This window comes from Seriola lalandi, unplaced genomic scaffold (genome assembly GCF_002814215.2).
Source record: "Seriola lalandi dorsalis isolate HSWRI2012SDOR001 ecotype SW California unplaced genomic scaffold, Sedor1 jcf7180002054784, whole genome shotgun sequence".
NCBI classification, from domain to species: Eukaryota; Metazoa; Chordata; class Actinopteri; order Carangiformes; family Carangidae; genus Seriola; species Seriola lalandi.
Genome location: NW_019525337.1, coordinates 1,767,720 through 1,789,177, shown reverse-complemented (window position 1 = coordinate 1,789,177; position 21,458 = coordinate 1,767,720). Strand labels below are relative to the sequence as shown.

Below are 21,458 nucleotides of genomic sequence, written 5' to 3'. Positions count from 1 at the left end.
TTGTCACCTTTTTAGACACTCTCTACAGGGATCTCATCCCTGAACAAGAGAGGGGTCAGATTGGAGATGACTTGCCAAAGTACGTGATAGTTTGGGACAATGTCAGTTTCCATCGCTCCAACATCATCAGGCAATGGTTTGCGACCCACAACAGGATGCTGATGGAGTTCCTCTCACCCTACTCCCCATTCCTTAACCCCATTGAGGAATTTTTCTCAGCATGGAGATTGAAAGTATATGATCGCCAGCCACATACACAGATGACCCTTCTGGCCGCCATGGATGCAGCGTGTGATGACATCACAGCAGATGCCTGCAGAGGCTGGATAAGACACTCTAAAAGATTCTTTCCACGCTGCATCGCAAGAGAAGATATTCGTTGTGATGTGGATGAGAATTTGTGGCCCAACAGACAGGAACGTCAGGAGGTGTAGGAAGACTGCACTGTAATTTCTACAGCGCTGCATGTACAGTTTTCCCTAAGGAGATTGTCCTATGTTCACATTTCTACTTTATTTTTGTTTTTTTTCTTTGTGCTATGCAGTGCTGTCTTTTTCCTTTCTGTATCACAATGACATGGTCTGTCAACAAATAAATAAAAACAGTAAAAGCGTAAATGTGAATCTTGTCCAGTCTCTTGCAATCAATCTCCCACATACACTAAGGTGTAACTAACAATTTACAATAAGTGTCATCAAAACTTTAGCCATAGTTTACATCAGAACATCCCACCAGAGACACTGTTATATTGACAACACGACTAAGCAATTTGACTGTCTTATCCGTACACAATAACACAAGGACTTGTCATCTGATGGCAGATACATGTTCATTGACACAGATATTTACTTTTGAGAGATGAACTAAAGATTTTGAGTAAGAGACTGGCTTTTGCAGGTAATCCATGGTGTTTTGCTATTTGTACGAATTGTTTTGAGAAATTCACTTACTGTTTTGCAAATGTCGAGGATGATTCGAGAAATGAACCAAAGCGACTGAGAAAAACTGTAATATTTGAATAAGGCGCCTTTCTGTCCAGGGTGTGTACTCAAATTTAAAATGCATATATTTATTACAACCCATTTTCCAAACATTGACTTTACCTTAAAAGTATAATGGGGAAAAAATCTGAAAAATGTCAATGATAAAAACTATATTTTTATATAGTTTTTATAGAGTTTACCACTGCTTATACATGTTATACATTGACAAAAACACATTTATTCAACATTTTTGTTGTGAAAAATTCTGTAATTACACAAGATTTTTGTAAATTAAAAAAAAAAACTCAATAAAATTACAGAACAAATACTTCTTTTACTGTTAATTGTCAGTAATTTTATCTCATTGTATAATCTTTTTACAGTATTAAACTTGAATTTAACAGTTTAATCTCTTAAATAACAAAGAAATACTTGTGAAATTATGATGAATTTGCAAATGTATTTTAACAGTATTTTTATGTGAAAAAAACATGATTTTCTTTTTTAAAAATGGAAATTTTATGGTTATTCACAGTTACAGTGTTTTCATGTTATTTTACATTTGACATGTAAAATCACAGTCTAATTTTGTAATTTTATTATTATTTTCATGTATTAATACAGGAAAAGTGTGTAAAATATACAGTACAAATTCTGTTAATTACAGATTTTTTTTTTTTTTTTTAAACAGTGTAGGGGGACAAATAAAGTATCTCATGAATTTCCCCCAGGGGATAAACAAAGTATCTATCGATCTATCTGGATAAGAACTTAAGATAATGTCTAAATTGCTGCCAGATTTTTAGAGTGGTAAAAAACTACTGGACTGTCTGTATAATGTCTGATTTTCATTGGCAAGGAGGAGAATAGCAGAGCAGAGAGGGAACATGAGGTACAAATGCGTAAGGAGCCTGTCAGGGCTTTGAGGTAAGTAGGACCCAAATGCAGCCAACACATTGGGGACGGTGCAGACAGGTTTATTTGACACAAGATCCAGAGAGCAACAGAGAGACAACAGACCAAAACACAGGGAACCACAGGGGATGACAACAGATGAACCGACAATGACAAAGGGGAGCACAAACACTATATAGACAAAGGAAGCAAGGGTGATTGCACACAGGTGGAACACATTAGGGCGGGGCAGACAATCACCACACAAACAAGACCAAGACAGGAAGCAAAACACTGAGACACACAAGGAAACCTTATTACAAAATAAAACAGGAAGTGAGAAGGTCCAAAACAAAACTAACAAAAGGTGTCTGCCATAGCAAACCATGACAGAGCCAATAAAGAGTCTTATGGATATGAGCAGCCCAGTAGTAAAAACAAAAGATAGCCAATGCTATACCACCATTAAGTTTGCACTTAAGAAGTAGAGTTTTAGAAATTCTCTGGGCTTTCCCTCCCCATATAAAGGAGCTTATTGTTTTTAGAGAGTAATACAGGAATGTTTTGAAATAAAAAATAATAATTTTGGTACAATCGTGATATTTACAGCATTTACCCTGCCAATCATTGAAAGCGGCAAACTGCTCCATCTTTGGAGGTCAGTCTTGGAGATAAGGGCCTTAAAGTTAGCTGCAAAGAGACTAGGTCGTGTACAGGTAACTTTAATGCCAAGATAATTAAAGCCGGCCTTGCTAAATTTAAAGGGTAAATCCATATGTTGAAGATACAAAGCGGACGTATTAATAGGTTAACACTCGCTTTTTTGAGGGTTTAATTTATACCCAAAAAAAGAGCTAAAATTGTCCAAAATAGATAGAATAGCAGGTACACCAGAAGCAGGATCAGTTATGAACAATAACAAATCATCCGTGTAGAAAAGAAGTCCATGCACAATACCATTATGTACAACACCATTACACAAAGGAGACGACCTTAATTTAACAGAAAGCGATTCGATTGCCAGGTCAAACAATAGGGGGGAAAGTGGACAGCCTTGACACGTTCCACGTTATGGAAAAAATAATCAGAGCGATTATCATTAGGATGTACACTAGCTTGTGGAAATGTGTATAAGAGACAAATCCAGGAAACAAACTTATCATCGAACCCACATTTTTTCAACACTGCAAAAAGATACTCCCATTATACCCTGTGGAATGCTTTCTCAGCATCGAGGGAGATTGTAATCTCAGGGAAATCAGCATTGTTCTTAGAATATATCAAATCAAAAAGAGTCCGAGTATTAAAGAATATGTACCGCCCCTTAATGAATCCATTCTGTTCCTCCAATATTGTACATGGGAGCACCCTTTCCAAACGAGAAGCTAATAATTTTGCCAACACTTTAACATCCCCATTCAAAAGACAAAGGTCTATAGGAACCGCAGGGAGCAGGATCCTTGTCTTTTTTTAGAAGAAGAATTATAGATGCCTGGGTTAAGGTGGGAGGCAAAGTGCCACGTGCAAGTGATTCATTAAATATAGACAAAAGGATTGGGGCCAGCTTGTCATGAAATTTCTTATAAACTTCAACAGAGAAGCCGTCCGGGCCAGGAGCTTTATTTATTCAACCTCCAAATCAAGTCTCTGTTCAAATAATTTAGGGTTATTTGAATATTTTTTGGTCCAGTTGGAGTATCTTGAATGTCAGCTTGTGAAATCTAGCTTCATGTATTTTGTTTGAGTGTGCTGAAAAGGAAATTATCTGCCCTCTAAGATATGCCTTTAGTGACTCCTATATTAAGGAAGAGGAGGTAGAATCGTTTTGATTCAAAGTGAGAAAATTGTCAATAGAATTTGAGATAAACTTACAGAAGTCACTATTAGATAGGTGGTCGAATATCCAAAAAGGAGGATTTCTGATATTAGAGGAAAATTTCTGGAGCTCGTTTCTAAGGTTATGTAACCTCTGTTTCCACGGTGGAAAGTTTACATAGATTAGTCAACTATGATCACATGATCAGATGTTAAACTGACTTTATGAAAAGTTTGATTATAATGAGTATATGATGTAGCATCAGAAAAACATCCAGCTCAGTGATATTAGACCATACCATGGAGAGTGTAATTATTTCTAGCATTAAGCAGCAGGTGAATGAACACAAGTAGTTTGTGTTTTGAATGATTTCATTTACTAACTTGTGTCAAACAAATGAAGCCACATTGGAAACTGTCACGGGTTGTTGAGGTAAGTTGGACCCAAATGCAGCCAACACATGGGAGACGGTGCAGGCAGGTTTATTTAACAAAACGCGAACATGACATGAACAGACATGAACAAACCCTGAACTAAACAGACATGAAAAGATCGTGGCTACAACAACAGCGAAAAACAACAGACAAACCAACACAGACAAAGGGGAGCACAAAGACTATATAGACACAGGAGGCAAGGTGATTGCACACAGGTGAAACACATTAGGGCGGGGCAGACAATTACTACACAGAAACGAGACCAAGACAAGAAGCAAAACAAAGACACACAAGGAAACCAATACAAAATAAAACAGGAAGTGCAAAAGTCCAAAACAAAACTAACAAAAAGTGTCTGCCATGGCAAAACATGACAGAAACATCCATGCATCCACCAGCATGTGTCTGTGTGTGTGTGTGTGTGTGTGTGTGTGTGTGTGTGTGTGTGTGTGTGTGTCTGTCAGGATCATTTATTGGGCTTGTTCATATGCAATTGAGCTTAAATTGGTTTATTACAAAGAGACACAGCAATTTGGTGCCATAAAGTGAAGAGAGAGGCAGAGGGAGGCTGTCGTTACAGCCACAGTCAATGCAGGGAGATGGAAGAAATCACACAGGCCACCATTCAATTATCCTTCACAAAACAATTAATAATTCTCTCATTGTTTGTACTTTGCAGTGAAACATAAGCATGCACGCTAACACATGCACATATAGTAAAGGCATCAGTGTAATGTTCAAGCTTCCTGCTGTCAGCCATTACTGGCCTAATGAGAAAGGCCATGAGAAAATTAACATAATGAACCAGACTCCAGGCTTTGTGCATACAATCACACACAATCACACACAGTCACACACATTGACACAAATCTGTGACATTCAAAGAGGAAAAACAAACTCCAACACATACACTGAAGGCCACACACACACTCAGCACAGTACAGTGTGTCATGCTTAGCCAACAGTTTTCAAAATGATCTTCTCTACTGTACTCATGGGATCAAGCTAAACATTAACACACACACACACACACACACACAGGCTAACAGCTTGAGTGTGTTGGTGCATTTTGCGTTTGCTGTTATCCAAATGGCACCATAGGGTAGTTGTGCAAATTTGTATGCCTCAATATACAACTATTTGTTTTATGCGAAATAAGCGCACACACAAGTGCATTTTGTTTAAGATTTCAGTCATTCTGACTCCAGCCTACACAAGGGTAAAATATTCATTATATGGCTTGGCTTCTCTCTCTCTCTCTCTTTTACAGATGTAATCACACAGAAACATGCACTACAGAGTTTGTTTCTCTCAGATTATCACAACATTTAACATATTTTGCAGCTATTACTGCACATTGACCTTTCTCCCCACATAGATAGGACAGTTTCTGAAGATCAGGGAGGTGGATACACTCAGTATATATACAGTGTATATGATTTATTTTTTCAAAGAAAACTTCTCTCAAATTCTTATATATGTCACAACATAATAGGACGTGAGATTCTGTCTCAACTTTCTTACTTCTTTTATGACAAAGTGAACACAGCTTGGCCTCCCTGGGAAGCCCGTTCTGTGTCCACTCAGTCTCAGTCAGGTACTCCACCATGCCACCATGTACTCTCTGTCAAATAGAATTCTAATTTACTTTGTGATTTAGTTTCATTGCACTATTTGATATAATTTTCTTTTTGTTTTGAGATGATTTAGTTGGGCCAGATTGTTTTGGTTGTGTGTGGGCAGAGCTTCAGTAGCAGCTGGCAGAGGGGACTCTGATCTTTGTTCAAGTGGTGGCACTGAAGGGCTTTGTACTGGTAGGAGTGGGGGTCGCTAGATTGGAGGTGTTTATATATTTAAGGGCTCGCTTCTTTTCAATTTTATTTATTAAAGCATATTGACCAAATTCTGCCCTGCATGCATTATTGTGAACTCAAAGTACGTTTTTGCACAGTTCTGCATGCAGGGCTTTTAGCAGGTGTTTTTCCCATTTTTTCGAGGTCTTGGCTGGTAAGTGGACCCCACATTTCACTACCATATAACATTATTGGCTCTATTACTGAATTTAGAATTTTGAGCCAGGTCCTAATTGGAAGGTCAATCAGTATTTTTCTTTTGATTGTTTTGCTTTCTCCTTCAGCTCACTCACAGCCATACCAAAATGTCCAGTGGAACTGATATTCAAGCTTAAATATGTATAATGTTTTGGAATTTTTTGTAATTTCTATATTTCCAAATGTGAATTTATTTTTCTGAGTTATCAATATTTTGGCCTTTTTCATATTTACAGTTAGGGCCCATTTTAGACTGAACTCGTTGAGGACGTCCAGGCTCTGCTGTAAGCCCTCTCTGGAGGGAGACTGGAGAACCAGGTCGTCAGCAAACATCCGAATTTTGACCTCTGTGTCCTTCTGAGTCACACCAGGAGCTGTGGATTTTTGCAGTTGTTCTGCAAATGTATTTATATATACAGTATGTCAAAAAAGGGTTGGGCCCACAGTACTGCCTGAAATAAGTGGTTCTTTTGTTTCCAATTTTAATTGTATATCTGTTATTCAAATACATTGATTTAATTAGATAATAGGTTTTACCCCCTATGACACTCTCTAATAATTGATAAAAGAGTCCTTCATGCCAAATACAATCAAAAGCCTTTTTGAAATCTACAAAAATGAATATTTGTATTTTTTTTTTTTTAAAGTATATTTTTTGGGGCTTTTTATGCCTTTAATGGACAGCACAGTGGAGAGTGACAGGAAACGGGGAGGCAGAGAGAGGGGGAATGACATGCAGTGAAAGGCCGTCCGATGCGGGATTCGAACCGGGGCCAACTGCAGCGAGGACTGTAGCCTCTACACATGGGGCGCCTGCTTAAACCACTACGCTACACGACACCCCATATTTGTATTTTTAATTTGGTGGACATGTGTGTTAATGAGAGTGGTGTGAGAGGTAGGTGAAGATATGGTCCGATGTTCGATGGTTAGACATGAATCCAATCTGACTTTTATGCAGGACATTGTGCTCTATATGGGAGTTGATGATGCTGCAGAGCAGCTTGCCCATACAGCTGCTGACACATATCCCTGTGTAATTGTGAGGGTCAAATTAGTCTCCACTTTTAAATATAGGTGTAATAAACCATTATTCCAACTCTCAGGAAAGTATCCCACACTCAGAATTAGGTTGAATAATTTTAGAATAGCCAATTGGAATTTTTCTGTGCTGTATTTCAGCATTTCATTTGGTATCCCGTCAGACCCACATGCTTTTTTGCTTTTGAGGGTCTTCAGTTTTATTTTCAAATCATTCATAGTAATGGGGAAATCTCGGGGGTTCTGGTTTTCTTTGAATTCAATTCCATGTTTAGCAGTTTTTCAAATATTTGTTTGGTTTCTAAGACAGTTCCTGGTGGTGTTGGCCCAAATAAGGTGTGAAAATATTAAGTCTATATGTCTCCATCCTGCATGACCAGCTCCTCAGACAGACAGAGTGCCACTGGTCCCAGAAGGAGTTAAACTCTATACTCTCTTCAAGTAGGGATAGCTGTTTCTCAGTATGGTTTATCTTTTCTGATTGTATTTTTATATGTCTTGAGTGCCTCACAATATTGAAGGCGTATATGATTGTTTGTAGGATCTCTGTGTTTCAGGTTAGATAATTTTCTAAGTTGTTTTTTCAGGTTTTCACATTCTTTGTCAAACCAGTGGTTATTTTTTGTTGTTTTTCTTTAGTTTGTACGTAGTTTCAATTTAGCTTTATTTGCTCTTCTATTGAAGATGTAATTTATAATTTGGACAGCCTTACATATGCCTTCAGTAGTGGAAGGGTAGGGGTATTCTATAAACTCCTCTAGTAATAATTGAATCTCCTTACTATTGCTTGACTCTTGGTGTTGCTCAGTGCTGTCTGGGGTCCATCTGAATGTCCTGGGTATGTTAACAGCTTGCTGGGTTTTGTGTGTGTGATACTGCTGTGTTTGAGGAAGAGAGTGATTTTGTTGTGGTCTGATAAAGGGGTTTGGGGTTTGACTGTGAATGTACTGAAAGAGAAGGGGTCCATGTCTGTGATCATGTAATCTACAGGGCTGCTGCCACGAGTTGAACAATAAGTGAACCTTCCTAAAAAGTCCCCTCATACCCGACCACTTTACAATATACAGACTGAGGCTTCTGCAGAGTTGTAACAGCTCCCTCCCATTACTGTTCATCACAGTGTCAAAGTTGTTTTATAGGAGGCAGATGTAGGTTAACAGTAGGAGCTTGCTGGGTGTTAAAACTGTCTCCTTGACTACTGGTGACTTAAGGTTGTGCATCAGTGCAGGTGTTGAAATCACTACAGATTATTATATTTCCCTGTCCCTGGTAATGACATATCTGTGACTCAAGGCAGGGAAATATGTCATCAGAGAAGTAAGGGGACTCAGATGGGGAATGTAAAGATATATAGATATAGATATATATCCTTCTGTGTAGGGATACGATCTCTTTTTACTTTCAGCCAAATATAGTTTTTTTTCGATTTTGAGAATTTGTAGTGAATTGTGTAAATTTGATTTGTACCATTAGATTAGATTAGATTAATTTTATTAATCCCACAACTGGGAAATTCATTTACCACAGCAGGAAAATAAACATCTATAGAATAAACATCTATGGAAATACGTCGTGTGGCGTAGTGGTCTAAGCAGGCGTCCCATGTGTAGAGGCTATAGTCCTCGCTGCAGTTGGCCCCGGTTCGAGTCCCGCAGCGGACAGCCTTTACTGCATGTCATTCCCCCTCTCTCTGCCTCCCCATTTCCTGTCTCTCTCCACTATCCTGTCCAATAAAGGCACAAAAGCCCCAAAAAATATACTTTAAACATCTATGGAAATATACAACAAAAATATACCAAATATACACCAATAAATACAATATACACAATACACACGATATGTACATATAATGGCACCTGAGTCTTTGCCTTGACTCACAGTAAATAATTTCTGGGAAGTGGCAATAATCTCTCTGTAGTTTGGAGGGCAGTGCGTGGGTATATCAGCTCTACACCGTGTTTCTGATAAGATTATGATATCATTATCATTCATTCTATTTACAAAATCAGAGGTTTTACTCTTCAGAGCAAAGACGGAGGAATAAAGACCTTGGACATTCCAACAGCTTATTTTTGAAAGGAACTCATATAGTGATATTATTGATGTTAATTATCTAATGCATTGATATTTTCTTATCAAATTAGTATTTGTTTAATTTGAATGATGATTTGAATTGTAAAACAGTAAGGGATTTTTTTTTAAATATAAATAAATATGTGGAAAAAATGAAAAATTGAGATTGATGTTATTGTAAGAACATGAAATTGTATTTGGGAGTCCAACCAATAGGATGGATGACTGATGTTATATATAGCTTATTAGTAGTCCACTGCACAGACTGTGTAGCATCTAATTGATCTCCTCCAGCTTTGAGACATGTTGGGGGTGCAGGCTGAGGAGCTGGTCTGACCAGAGTAGTAGTTCATCTGCTGTTGAGGGATGGGGGCTCTACTGACAGGAGGGGCTCTCTGGGTAGGGCAAGGGCAGCATCCTTGAGAGTTTTGGCAAATACTCTGACTTGTCGAGGTGCAACACGTCATATAAATGCGAGGTGCCGATGTTGGTATGTGTGCCAGGTTGGGGAGGCTGGAGCAGTTCAGGGTGATCTCCATGTTAATGTCATGTATGACATGAGGTGGGGTGTCTGTACGGGGCAGGAGAGTGGCAATCACCACCCTTGATTCTGGAAACACTCTGCAGGCTCTCTCTGCCACCTTAGTGACTGCCCGGGCTGTGTTTCGGCACAGGGAGTGCAGGTCATTTGTGCCAGTGTGGACGATCTGGGGACAGCCAAGGGAGTCTCGTTGTAGCAGCTCCAGTGTTCCTACAGTGCTTGGACACATTACAGGGAAGAGGCGTCTGGGTTCCACATACTTCACAATGGAGTCCATAAGTAGCACCACCTCTGGCTTGGCTGCTACAGTGGGTGAAGGTGTAGAGGAGTCAGCCTGGCCAGCAGGGAGGGGATCTGTGTCTGAGAAAGTGGCTGTGGGAGAGGGTGTTTGGCCATCTCTAACAAAGGCTGAGGTGTCAGGGGTGGGGGTGGTGTTGGGAGGCTGTGTCTGTGGGATAGGGGTGGGGGTAGAGAGCTGTGTATATGAGCCAGCCGTATGGATATGGGCTGAGGAATGGCAGTGTGGAGTGCAGGGGCTCTTGTCCTGTACCTGGCTATTCACATGTTCCAGCTGTTTCCTGAGGGTCCTCTCTCTGCTCTCTGTGTCCTCCCTCATCTTGGCCATCTTGGCCCACAGACTGGTGTTTGCCTTTTGGAGGGTGTAGGTGATCTGTCTGAGAACATCAATTCTCTTTTGATGGTCTTCTTTTGTCTGTTGGAGCTGTTCTCTCAGTTACTGGATGTTGTTGAGGTCTGTGAGCCTGGTCAGTATCAGCTCTCTGAACTCAGTGAAGACAGGCTTTCCCTCAGTTTCTCAGTCAGGGTTGTCTATCTATTGTTATATCATACCCTGTATCAACACACTACCCAAGTGATTGTAGTTTCTACAACAAAATTCAGTTTTGCACTCTCATAAAAGCAGCAGGCACAAGATTAAAAATACAGACTGACACAAGACAAAAACTAGATAAAACAACAACACACTAGGTAAAACAACAACATACCGTGGTCCAGCTGGAATTGCAGTAGGAGGACCCTCTTTCACCCTGTCATCATCATCTGCCTCCTTATCACTCCCTGCCTCTGTCCCTCTTTCTGAATCTCAATCCTCATCTTCATCTCTCACATTCATTTCTTCTTTTTCCTCTTCTCCTTCACTTATTTCTTCATCTCTTTGTTCTGTGGTTTTCTCCTGCTCTGACCCTCCTGGCCTCTCCAGCATACTATCTTTTTTCTCTCCTTCTCTTCATCCTGTCCTCAGCATTTTATTGCCAAAAAACACATGCACACAAGCAGTTATGTTCAGACTACTTAATCCCATTGTATTTGTTATTTTCCCAGTTTGACAGTGAAAGATGTAACCTGGTTTAATTTGCTCAGCCTCGTTGCTGTGATATGTGAGAGTAAGTGGATTCTATAATTCTGCTTAGCTAATCAAATTAAAATGATCGATCTCCTAGACCTGTCACTGTCAGTTGTAACTTAACGCCCCTGAAACAGCGACCCTCTGTTAAATGTTATGGATTCAAACATGTCAGTTTTTAATATTTTGTATCAAGCTCTTCTTGTCTTTACTAAAATCAAACAGATGCTTGGAGCACCTCAGTCGCTCCACTCTTTACCAGGCTGCAGGCAGACTTGCTGTGTGTGAACGCCACTGTGCGCATTTGATGCAGAGCTGTGGCTAAGTATTTTAGGGGCATAAGATTACATTTACAATTATTCACTTCTGGTCAATTTATTGTTTGTTTCAATGATTTGAGAAGCTTGTGGACATAGTGGTGGTTTTTTTTTTTTACAAGTACAGTTTTAAGAACACAAAAGTTAGGGGAGCAGCTGCCCCCCCCTTCCCCCTGTAGATCCACCCCTGCAGTGAACAAAGAGTAGCGTGGTCAGCTCAAAACCTAATCTCAAGAGTGTTGCATTGGTAGTTACAATCCTGTCAGCCCAATCAGAAAGGTAGAGGGGCGGGATGTAATGGCCATAGATGGAAGCCATGGGCTTAAGGTGACAATAACGATACTCAGGTTAGCCAGAAGTGTACAGCTGCACAGAGTAATTCAGTCCAATACTTTGGTGGATGCAGAGTTTACTGACAAGTAACAGACTTTGAAAAGTATGTTTGTGTATGTACTGCTTTGACATGATGTAGTGGTTTAAAAGGGAGATGCTAAGCATTATTCGCGCATTAGCACGCTAGCAGAATTTGCATTTATTTTCAATGTGGTAGCAGCTAATGTGACTGTGTGTTGCTAGTATTTGCTAATGTTACCAGCTAGTTTAAGCTTTCACAGACTCAGTATTAGAAGTAAATGAGCTTGTGAATGAATTAAAGGAGACTAAGAGAAATGTTTATGTACACAGTGGACCAGGAAATACTCTTTGGACCTAGTGGATGAGTAAAAGTCTCCCATTCAACTATCACTCCATTAGGACTGTTGTCGGCAGTCTAATTTCATTGACTGGTCGCCTTGTCAACCATCACCCTGCTCTTCACCTTTCGTTCATGCTGCAGATGAGAACTGATGGATTTGTGAGTAAAAACCAAAAAGGGGGAACAAGCTTTTATTTTCTTTGCTTGCAGTACCAAGTGAACCGGCCGTTTGTTTTCAACGACTCAGGCCTGCAACGGTTTTGATTTTTTTGGTTTACAGGACACAATTTTATTTTTGGTTGAAAACTTGAGTGTCTGCTAGTGTGTGTGTGCCCGTGCAAAGTTGGTATTTGAAAAAAAGGTCATAGCTGAAATCTGAAATTAAAGGGCAACTTGATAAGATTGACCTGAACTGAAAACTTTTGGAAAGTGTTATATTGAAAAGGGAAGCATCTTTAAGTGTTTTGAGACATATTTTGTGTGCATTTTATATTTTATTTATATACATTTTATTTAACTTAGAATACTGTCTTTGTGTCATATTTGCATTTCTTTAAAGTATTAACATTTCATTAATGTAATTATGCATTTATGTATTTATGTGTTTTGAGTTAAAAAGGGAATATCAAGACAATAGAAAAAAATTAATTCTTAATGGGATTTAAAATCAATATTTCATATTTTTCCTTTTAAGCGGAGGCAACACCATTAAATTAAGATTCATGAATAAGTTTAAGAGGGATAAAAACAATTACATTTCTCTCCTGTTACACAGGCTAGCACAGTCAGCTATAAATAAAAGTACCCAGGGCCCCGCCCATATACAGTAGCTACGATGGAGGGTGTTACATTTACACTGAATAGAAGGAGCAGCAACAGGAAGCAGTTTTCAGTGTAAAAGCTGTGATATCCCCTCTGTACTGTGTGTGGTAGAAATTCCTGTGAGCTGAAGAAAAGATGTCCACCAGGAGTCAAGGTTCAGAAGAAGTGAGCTTGATGAGCAAATGAAGAGCAATACAAAGTCAACATGTAGTGCTACACCAGTTCCTGAAGTTGTCTGCCTGCAGTTTATATATTCCTAGGTATCACATGGTTTCAACACATTTCTGTACCTTACCCAAATAAAGCCAGTCTATAGTCTTCACCTATATGTGTGAAGACTCTACTGGTCACTGAACCTGAACATGGTCACATGTCTCACTGACCTCCTGCTATCTGTGTCAGATGTTTGCCTCACTCCACTCATCCTAGTCTGGAATTGGATTTGGACAGTTCTCTCTGAGTTCTGCCTTTCCCTTCATCCTTATCTTTAAAACCTTGGTTTCCATAGCTACAGACGATAGTAGTGGCTCCATCTGGACACTATCAGTCATAGCAAAAGCTAAACAAACAGTGAACAATTGTCTCACACTATGAGGCTTTTATGACCTGTACTTCTTGGAGTGTTAGTGTGGGCTTACAAAATAAGAGAAGCCCCAACTATCACTTTCAAACAAGCCATCAGAACTTATGTAACTCTGTGATGTCATCGCTCTCAGCTACACCACAAGCCCCGCCAACCTGGACCCAACATGCAACCTTCTAGAATTTGTTTTTTGGATTACTTTTATCTTGCTGTTTGCTGTTTTAATGTTTATGAAACACATTAGTGTGGGGCAGACAATCAACAAATAGTGAGACAAGACAAAGACAGGAAGTAAAACATCAAGACACAAGGAAAGTAACTACAAAATAATACAGGAAATGGCCAAAATAATACACATAACACAAAAGCTCAAAACATAAAATTTCCGGCATGGCAACCCATGACAGTAAGGGGTTTATGTCTGGGCAGAGACAGTGATTGTGTGCTTAGTTCAACTTGTTGTATGAATTAATGTTGTAGATTCTTGTCGCTAGAGTTATTGTTTGTGTTGTGATTGATGGACCACCAAGTCCTTTGCGTCATATTTTGAGGAGTGATTAGACTTGCTGTTTGTAACTGTTCACCGCTCTAGAAGAGTTGTGTGCCCCGTTTCGGGGCCTCTTGTGTGAACCACCGCTGGTAGAAAGCAAGACGCTCAGTCCATGACGAATCAGACAACGCGCATACCGCCTCCTGGCCATACGCCCACTCTCTGTGGTCCTAGCGTCTGCCGCTCACCTCTCACAGTCACCCGACTCCGCCTAGAGTCGCCTTTCCTCTCCTTCTCCTTTCTAGCTCTCCACCAACACACACATTCAGACCTCCACATACACACTAGACATCCTCCAACACTAGACATGGGTGATGAGGATTTTGAGTTGGGTGAGCACAAAGCCCCAGCCACTAGTCGGCGCTGCTGGTTGTCTAGCCAAGACAAGCCATGTCCACCATTTTGGTTCACAGGGTGTGACCCCCTACAAAGTCACGTCCACAATATTGGGTCTCACGTCCACTAGTGTTGTGCCAATTCACACTTAAAGAGGACTAGTTCAAAGCTCAGTTCATACAGATGAAATTGAAGTAGTTCATGTTCATAGTTCTTTTTTTTTTAAATTTTCGAACTAAGTTCAAAGTTCCAAAAATGAACTATTCATTTGTTTATTTTTTTTTTAATGAATACACAACACTGACATCCGCCGTCGTCTCCTGCCAAGCACAAACCCAGCCTTTCAGGAGGTCAACTATTTTAGGTTAACTACTAAGGTCATTAGACTGCAACCTGGTTTGGTTATTGTTACCATAATATTAACTAATATTAATTTGTTTAATAATAATAACTTAGAATTTCTTAGTTAATAACTTATCATTTTTAGACAAAATAATAATCATATTTAATAACCAAACACATCCATGACGTCATTCATGAGACTGTTGCGAGAGTACAGGCCCAGCATTCATTGCAATATCAGGGGATTTTAACCATGTCACTCTCACCACTCACCTGACTGGCTTCACTCAGAATGTTGACTGAGTGAAGCCAGTCACAAAACCAGCCACAAAGGAAAATAAGACACTTGATCACTTGATTCACGAGACTGTTGCAAGAGTACAATCCCAGCACCCTGACACATTTATTGCAATATTGGGATTTTAACCATGTCACTCTCACCTCTCACCTGACTGGCTTTACTCAGTAGGTTGACTGTCCCACAAGGGAAAATAAGACACTGGATCTGTTGTATGCAAACGTCAAGGAGGCCTACACTACTTCAGTTCAACCACCACTTAGTAGATCAGATCATAATCTGGTTTTTCTTCAGCCTTCTTACAAGCCCTGTGTACTGAGGCAGGCTGCAACCACCCGCTCATTCAGGAAGTGGACCCCGGAGGCCAGTGAGTCTCTAAAGGACTGTTTTAAGTGCACAGATTGGAGTGTTCTGTTCGAGTCACAGGAAAATGATAACAAGGACCCTGACCTTGATAGATTGGTTGAATGTACCACAGACTACATTAACTTCTGTATGGACACTGTAATACTAGCAAGGACTGTACACTGCTCTTCAAACAACAAACCCTGGATCACCAGTAACATCCTCCTCAACTAGACAAATGAGGCCTTCAGGGATGGAGACAGGGAGAAGCTCAGGTGTGTGCAACTGAAGAGGAGATTAAAGCAGGCGAAGGAGGACTACAAAAAAAAGTAGAGAGGAAGCTCCAGCACATCAACACCAGAGAAGTGTGGAAGGGGATGAGGACCAACACTGGCTTTAAAGAGAAAAACAGCCAGGCAACATCACGTGATGAGGACAAGGCCAATGAGTTCAACCTTTTCTCCAACAGGTGTGACACAGCCTCACCTGTTCTCTCTCCCACTGCTTCAGCTGCAGCTTCTCCTACGGCATCTCCTTCACAACCTGACACTGCAGCTGCAACTCCCTCCACACTGGGGTCAAGTTTCCTGTCCTTTACAACAGGGGAGATGAGGGCAGAGCTCAATAGGCTACGTCCTGGAAAGGCAACAGGCCTGGATGGTGTGTGTCCGAGGCTGTTAAAGGACTGTGCAGCCCAGCTGGCTGAGCCTCTCCAGAGGATCTTTAACTTACGCCTTCAAGCAGGGAGGGTCCCGGTCCTGTGGAAGACATCATGATTTGTTCCGGTACCTAAAGTAGGATGAGCGACTGAGAAAAATGACTACAGCCTGGTGGCCCTCACATCACTCATCATGAAGACCAGGAGGAGTTGCTGCTTCTCCACCTTCTGAAGCCATAGGTTGAACATGCACTAGAACACATACAGTTCCCCTACAAAGAAATTATTGGAGTGGATGATGTCCTTTACAGCGGAGGAGGTGAGGGTGGAGCTCAAGAGGCTATGTCCTGGAAAAGCAACTGGCCCGGGTGGTGAAATAGAAGAAAATAGAAAATATAAGATTGCACATTAGGCAAGTTTACGTATAAACTCGCACATTAGTTACATTACACCATGACCATAAAACATTAAATGAAACAACATATAAACGTAATGGCACTAATAATGACAGACAGGAATAATACAAGTGTGGATTTCATATTACATCCTTCAAAACCTGAAATTAATCATAATACTAGTGGTTAACTCATCAAACAACATACTAAACATTCCCTAAAGCTAATAGTCTTTAAATGTGGATTACACAGCAGTTCTTCAACTGTAATAGTAGTAATATTAACATTCTGGATGTCATGTTGTGTATGTTACCTTGTGTGAAGGATGCTGACAGTGTGGTCACATAAAAGAAATTGTTGTAAAGTCTACATGTTACATTTCAACCATTTGATAGGATAGAAGTTTGGGATTGACCTATTACATAGAAACATCTCATGAGTAACAGAACAGTTACATATTTAATTTTATATTCTTCCTCAGATCTGTGTCTGTGATGAGAGTTCTGCTGCTCACTTCTCAGGATTGGAATGTGGGTTGTAGTTTATGACTCTTATCTAGAGAGGGACAGAGGAAGGGAGTTTGGCTTGTGTGTGTGTGTGTGTGTGTTTCTATTCATACATGGTACAGAGAGGCCAGGATTCACACCTTAGTGACAATCAGTCATTTGTGTTACTTTTCCTATATAAGAAACAATGGAATATCAATATGCAGGGTCTTATTGTTACAAACTGGAGTTTTTGCCTATGCTTTCCAGTTTGCCTGGTGTCCTTTCGTTGATCCTCTGGAGCTGACTCTTTGACCCTTGGTCTGGTTGAGTGTCTCTCTGACATGCTAACGGCATGGTCTGTTTGTGAGAGAAGAGTCCTTTGTCTCTTGTTTCCTATCAATTTGATAGTTTGATGGTGGGAAGACTAACAAAGTGTCAAGTTTGGGTCCATAATTCTGCACGTCCTTACAATGAACATCTTTTATGGCTTGTGACTGATGCCAGACAGGACTGGCTATTTGGCCATTTTTTCATCTTAAATAACTGAACTGGAAAAATATTGTATTGTAATTTGTTTAATCTATGAACATTATCATGGGATCATATTCCAAAGAGTCTGTGAAAAATCACTGTCCATTCAGGAGAATGTATTGTTTTTCTTCAGGAGAAAAACTTTGTGAAAAATGATCTACAGATGATACATGCACATACACAGTAAAGAGAAAAAAGACACAGGGACTTATGTTTCTTTATATGTACAGTTGACATTTATATCACTAATACAAAACCACTGTGGTACAGTTCATTTATAAAACTAAACCATAACAACAACAACATAAATAGTTCAGAATTCTGATCAGTAAAAATATCTTGGTCCCCTTCCTGCGTCAGGGTGGAGGCCAAGGCAGAGTGTCTGCTGATGGAGGTGGAGAATTTAAGGATGTTCTATTGCTTTCACATCTGTCCACTGTTAGACTGGAGAGTTAACCAGGCCCAGCTCTGCACAAACAAATGAACTCTTCAGTCCAACACACAGCGTATCCAAACCCCCCCTCCTGTTGAATACATGGGTCGTCCTGAGGGAGCCTGGGAGTATTAAACCTGCAGAGTTTTACTGGCCTGGGCGTTAGTGACAGTTTCATTATCTCATTATGGGTCTAAATGCTGCTTTAGAGGTTCTTCCCCCTGACTGAATACAGCCCTGAGGGAATTACTGGACATACAGTACACACTTTGGATCTGAGGGAGTGAAAATTACAATACTGTAAAATACTGAATATCAGCATAAACACTGCATAAAATCATATCTGCACATAACACATCCAAACAGAACAGAACAACTGAACTTTGGATGTATTTCCAGCCCCTGCTGTTTGGAGTACTGGTCTGTGTGGTTTAGTTCTGGATGTAGACCCTGTTGACCCTGTGGTAGGCAGAAAAGGAAGCTTCCAATTCAACAGTATTGGATCACCAGTCAAGCTATAATGTCTATACAATTTAAACCTTCAATGCATCAAGGAACGACATTCAACTTTAAATCTCTTCCTCTTTTAGCACAACATTGCTGGATTCTGGCTTATGAATATTCAGGTTTTAGTTCAGTCCCTGTTCAGACCTGGACCAGACAGAGACACAGGCATGCTGGGAACACACTACATTATGAAGTGATCAGACTCAAGAGTTACAAGCCTTTTTTATCTAGTTTACATTTCCCTCAAACACTACAGTACATGAAGGAAGCACAAATGTAGACAGAATTCTGATGTCATATTCAGACAAGAGTGCGACATTTAATCACTTTACAACTTATTCATTAGTAGAAGTTATAAACAGACACAGTGACACATTAAAGGAAACAGCTAAGAATGAGTGTAGAAACAGGATGACAGTGTCTCCATCCACAGACGTCACAGGGGTCATTGAGGGTATGATGAGGATGAGAATTAGGGATGCCCGATTGATCAGCCACTGATCGCACAAAAATTGGATCGTGGCATCCCTAATGAAGATGATTTAAATCATATGCTGTGACCTTCAGTCACCTGATCTCAGTCCAGTTGAACTGTGTGAGATGTTGGACAGCTGTTGTTAGACAGCGCTCACCACCATCATCATCAAAACATGAGGAAATATGTTTATGAAGAATGGTTCATCCTCCAGTTGTGTTCAGAGACTTGGAGCAGTGAAGCTGTTCTGGAGGATCAACACCTGACTGAGACACTTCATGTTGTTTGGTCTTTAATTTGTCTCCGGTCTGTCTGTTTGGTGCCATGCCATGTTGTGTGTTGGTTTATTATTGTCAGATTAGTTACTTTTTATGTGAAAGCCTATAAAGCATATAACACAAATACAGCCTCAGTCTTGAGTTGGGTTCAAGTCTGAAATTTGGTGAGTTTGGGTCTCAGTTAGAACTGTAGTTCTGCATAAAGTTTATCTCTGTCCATTTGCCATCTGAACACACCCCTAACTACCCATGATGCGACATTAACCATACTTGCTATGGAGAAGGGCTGACATGAAAAAAATCATATGGCAATTATTTTGACAGATATTGAGATGAGTCATGATTTCAATGATGATGTAATTTTTGTTGGGTCTTGTACCAAACAAACATGTTCCTTACATGTGGAGAATATTGGCGTCTCTGTAGCACCAGATTCATGGTCTGTTGTGATACATTTTAGACAAATTGCAGACCAATTGCAGCTGCTGTGATTTGGATTTTGTTCTTGGCCATATTGAGATTTCAATAATATTTTGATTAATTATTCAGCTCTACTATGGAGCAAAGTGAAGCGGAGTGTGATGGGTGAGTTACAGAAAATTCCTGTTCCACACACATTGTGGTGTAATGAGGCTGGTTGCTGTTAAGTGTGCTCCCAGTGATGGAAGTGAACTTTAATTGCATCAGAAAAGGACTTTGAATCTTCGGTATTCAAGAGGAAAATACTCACATTACAAATTACAAATACTGGTTAAAACGTGGCCGACTGTTTTAGTCACATTAGTTGCTAAAGTGATAAAAACACTTTGGAGCTGAGAGGGACATAACAGTCCCTTTCCTCACAGCTGTCAGTCATGTTTCAAGTATTAATACTAGTGATGGAGCTGAGGGGCGGAGCCTTCTGTGAATACAGTAGCACAGTTCAGACCAGAAAGCTATGATGTTTGTGATGTATATGAGGTAAGAATGACTGAGTACACTGATAGGATGATGTGTGTCAGCCTCTGTTCCTGTGGTTTGGCGGAAGTTTGTTCATTGTTAACGTCAACGTCGTCCTATTTTTTGTGTGTCTGAATATGCAAATATCTATGTCTATCTATGTGTGAGAGCATGGGAATGTCTGTGTGTGTTCTATGTGAAGGTGTGTGCTCATTATATTGTTGCTGGTTCAAAACTTTGTCACCTGAAAATAATACATAAGCTTTTATTTGATGAAGCTTTCTTTGTTTTTTTTTTTGTTTTTTTAACGATACACTGATTATTGATCATTAACATGGTCATTAATTAGTTACAATTCATCCCAAAATTTTAGATTGGTTTGGATTGGATTGGTGTTGGTTGAACAGAAGACAAAACAAAACAATGTTTTTCCTCCGGAGTAAAAACATTCACCTTCTATCACCTCCTATATCAAAAAACAATGTTTACAAGTGCTCAGAGGCTGCTTGTGTGTGTGTGTGTGTGTGTGTGTGTGTGTGTGTGTGTGTGTGTGTGTGTGTGTGTCATGGGATCTGGAGCTGCAGTTCCTCCTCCTCCTCATCCATGTCGCTGGTTGGACCATCTGGATTTTCAGGACTGAACCGGGTCGACCGCATCTTCCCAAACAGACCCGGACTCTGCTGCTGTCGTCGCAGTCTGGGAGAGAGAGGGCGGGTGGGGGTATAAATGTATGTTAGTGTGATACACAGTTACACACACACAAACAGCAAGAGAAAGTTTATGGAGGTACCCACTTGGTGTTGTAATGAATGCCATGTCAGAAGCTGTGAGGACAGGTACACTGGCACAGTGGTGCTTTGTGCTAAGTTGCACCAAATGATAACGCTAGCATGCTGATATTTAGCTGGCATGTTCACTGTGGTCACCATCCTAGTTTCGCGTGTTAGCATGCTAATGTCTGTTAATCAGCACTACAGATAAAGAACAGCTGAGGCTGGTGGGAATGACATTAGTATTATAGGTATGTCTGCCCTGTTGATGGTGATGGATGAAAAGTTATGGGATCATCTGATAAATGTGAAGATATCTCACTTGAAGTGAAAATGTTCACCTGCTGTAGACCATATAAAAAGTCAGGGGATCATCACAGTCATCAGAACTCCTCCTCTGGGGACCACTAATATTTTGTATATTTCACATGCACCAAATTGAGCAACAAAAAGCAGCTTTAAAATATAACTAAAGTATCTGGATCAAGTCAGTCAGCA

The 21,458-nt window shown here is 40.1% G+C and overlaps 1 protein-coding gene and 1 long non-coding RNA gene across 4 annotated transcripts in view; one reads left to right on the top strand and one right to left on the bottom strand.

The window, feature by feature from the left end:
* The window catches only part of LOC147817987 (uncharacterized), a 273,041-nt gene that overhangs the window by 37,162 nt on the left and 214,421 nt on the right, over positions 1-21,458 (top strand). The window lies entirely within an intron of this gene.
* The window catches only part of ccdc102a (coiled-coil domain containing 102A), a 101,526-nt gene continuing 97,834 nt past the window's right edge, over positions 17,767-21,458 (bottom strand). For all 3 annotated transcript variants that reach the window (XM_023425555.2, XM_023425556.2, XM_087179100.1), the window contains exon 10: positions 17,767-20,886. In XM_023425555.2, coding sequence (XP_023281323.1) covers positions 20,754-20,886 — 133 coding nt within the window. In that variant the 3' untranslated portion in view covers positions 17,767-20,753. The remainder of the gene's footprint in view (positions 20,887-21,458) is intronic.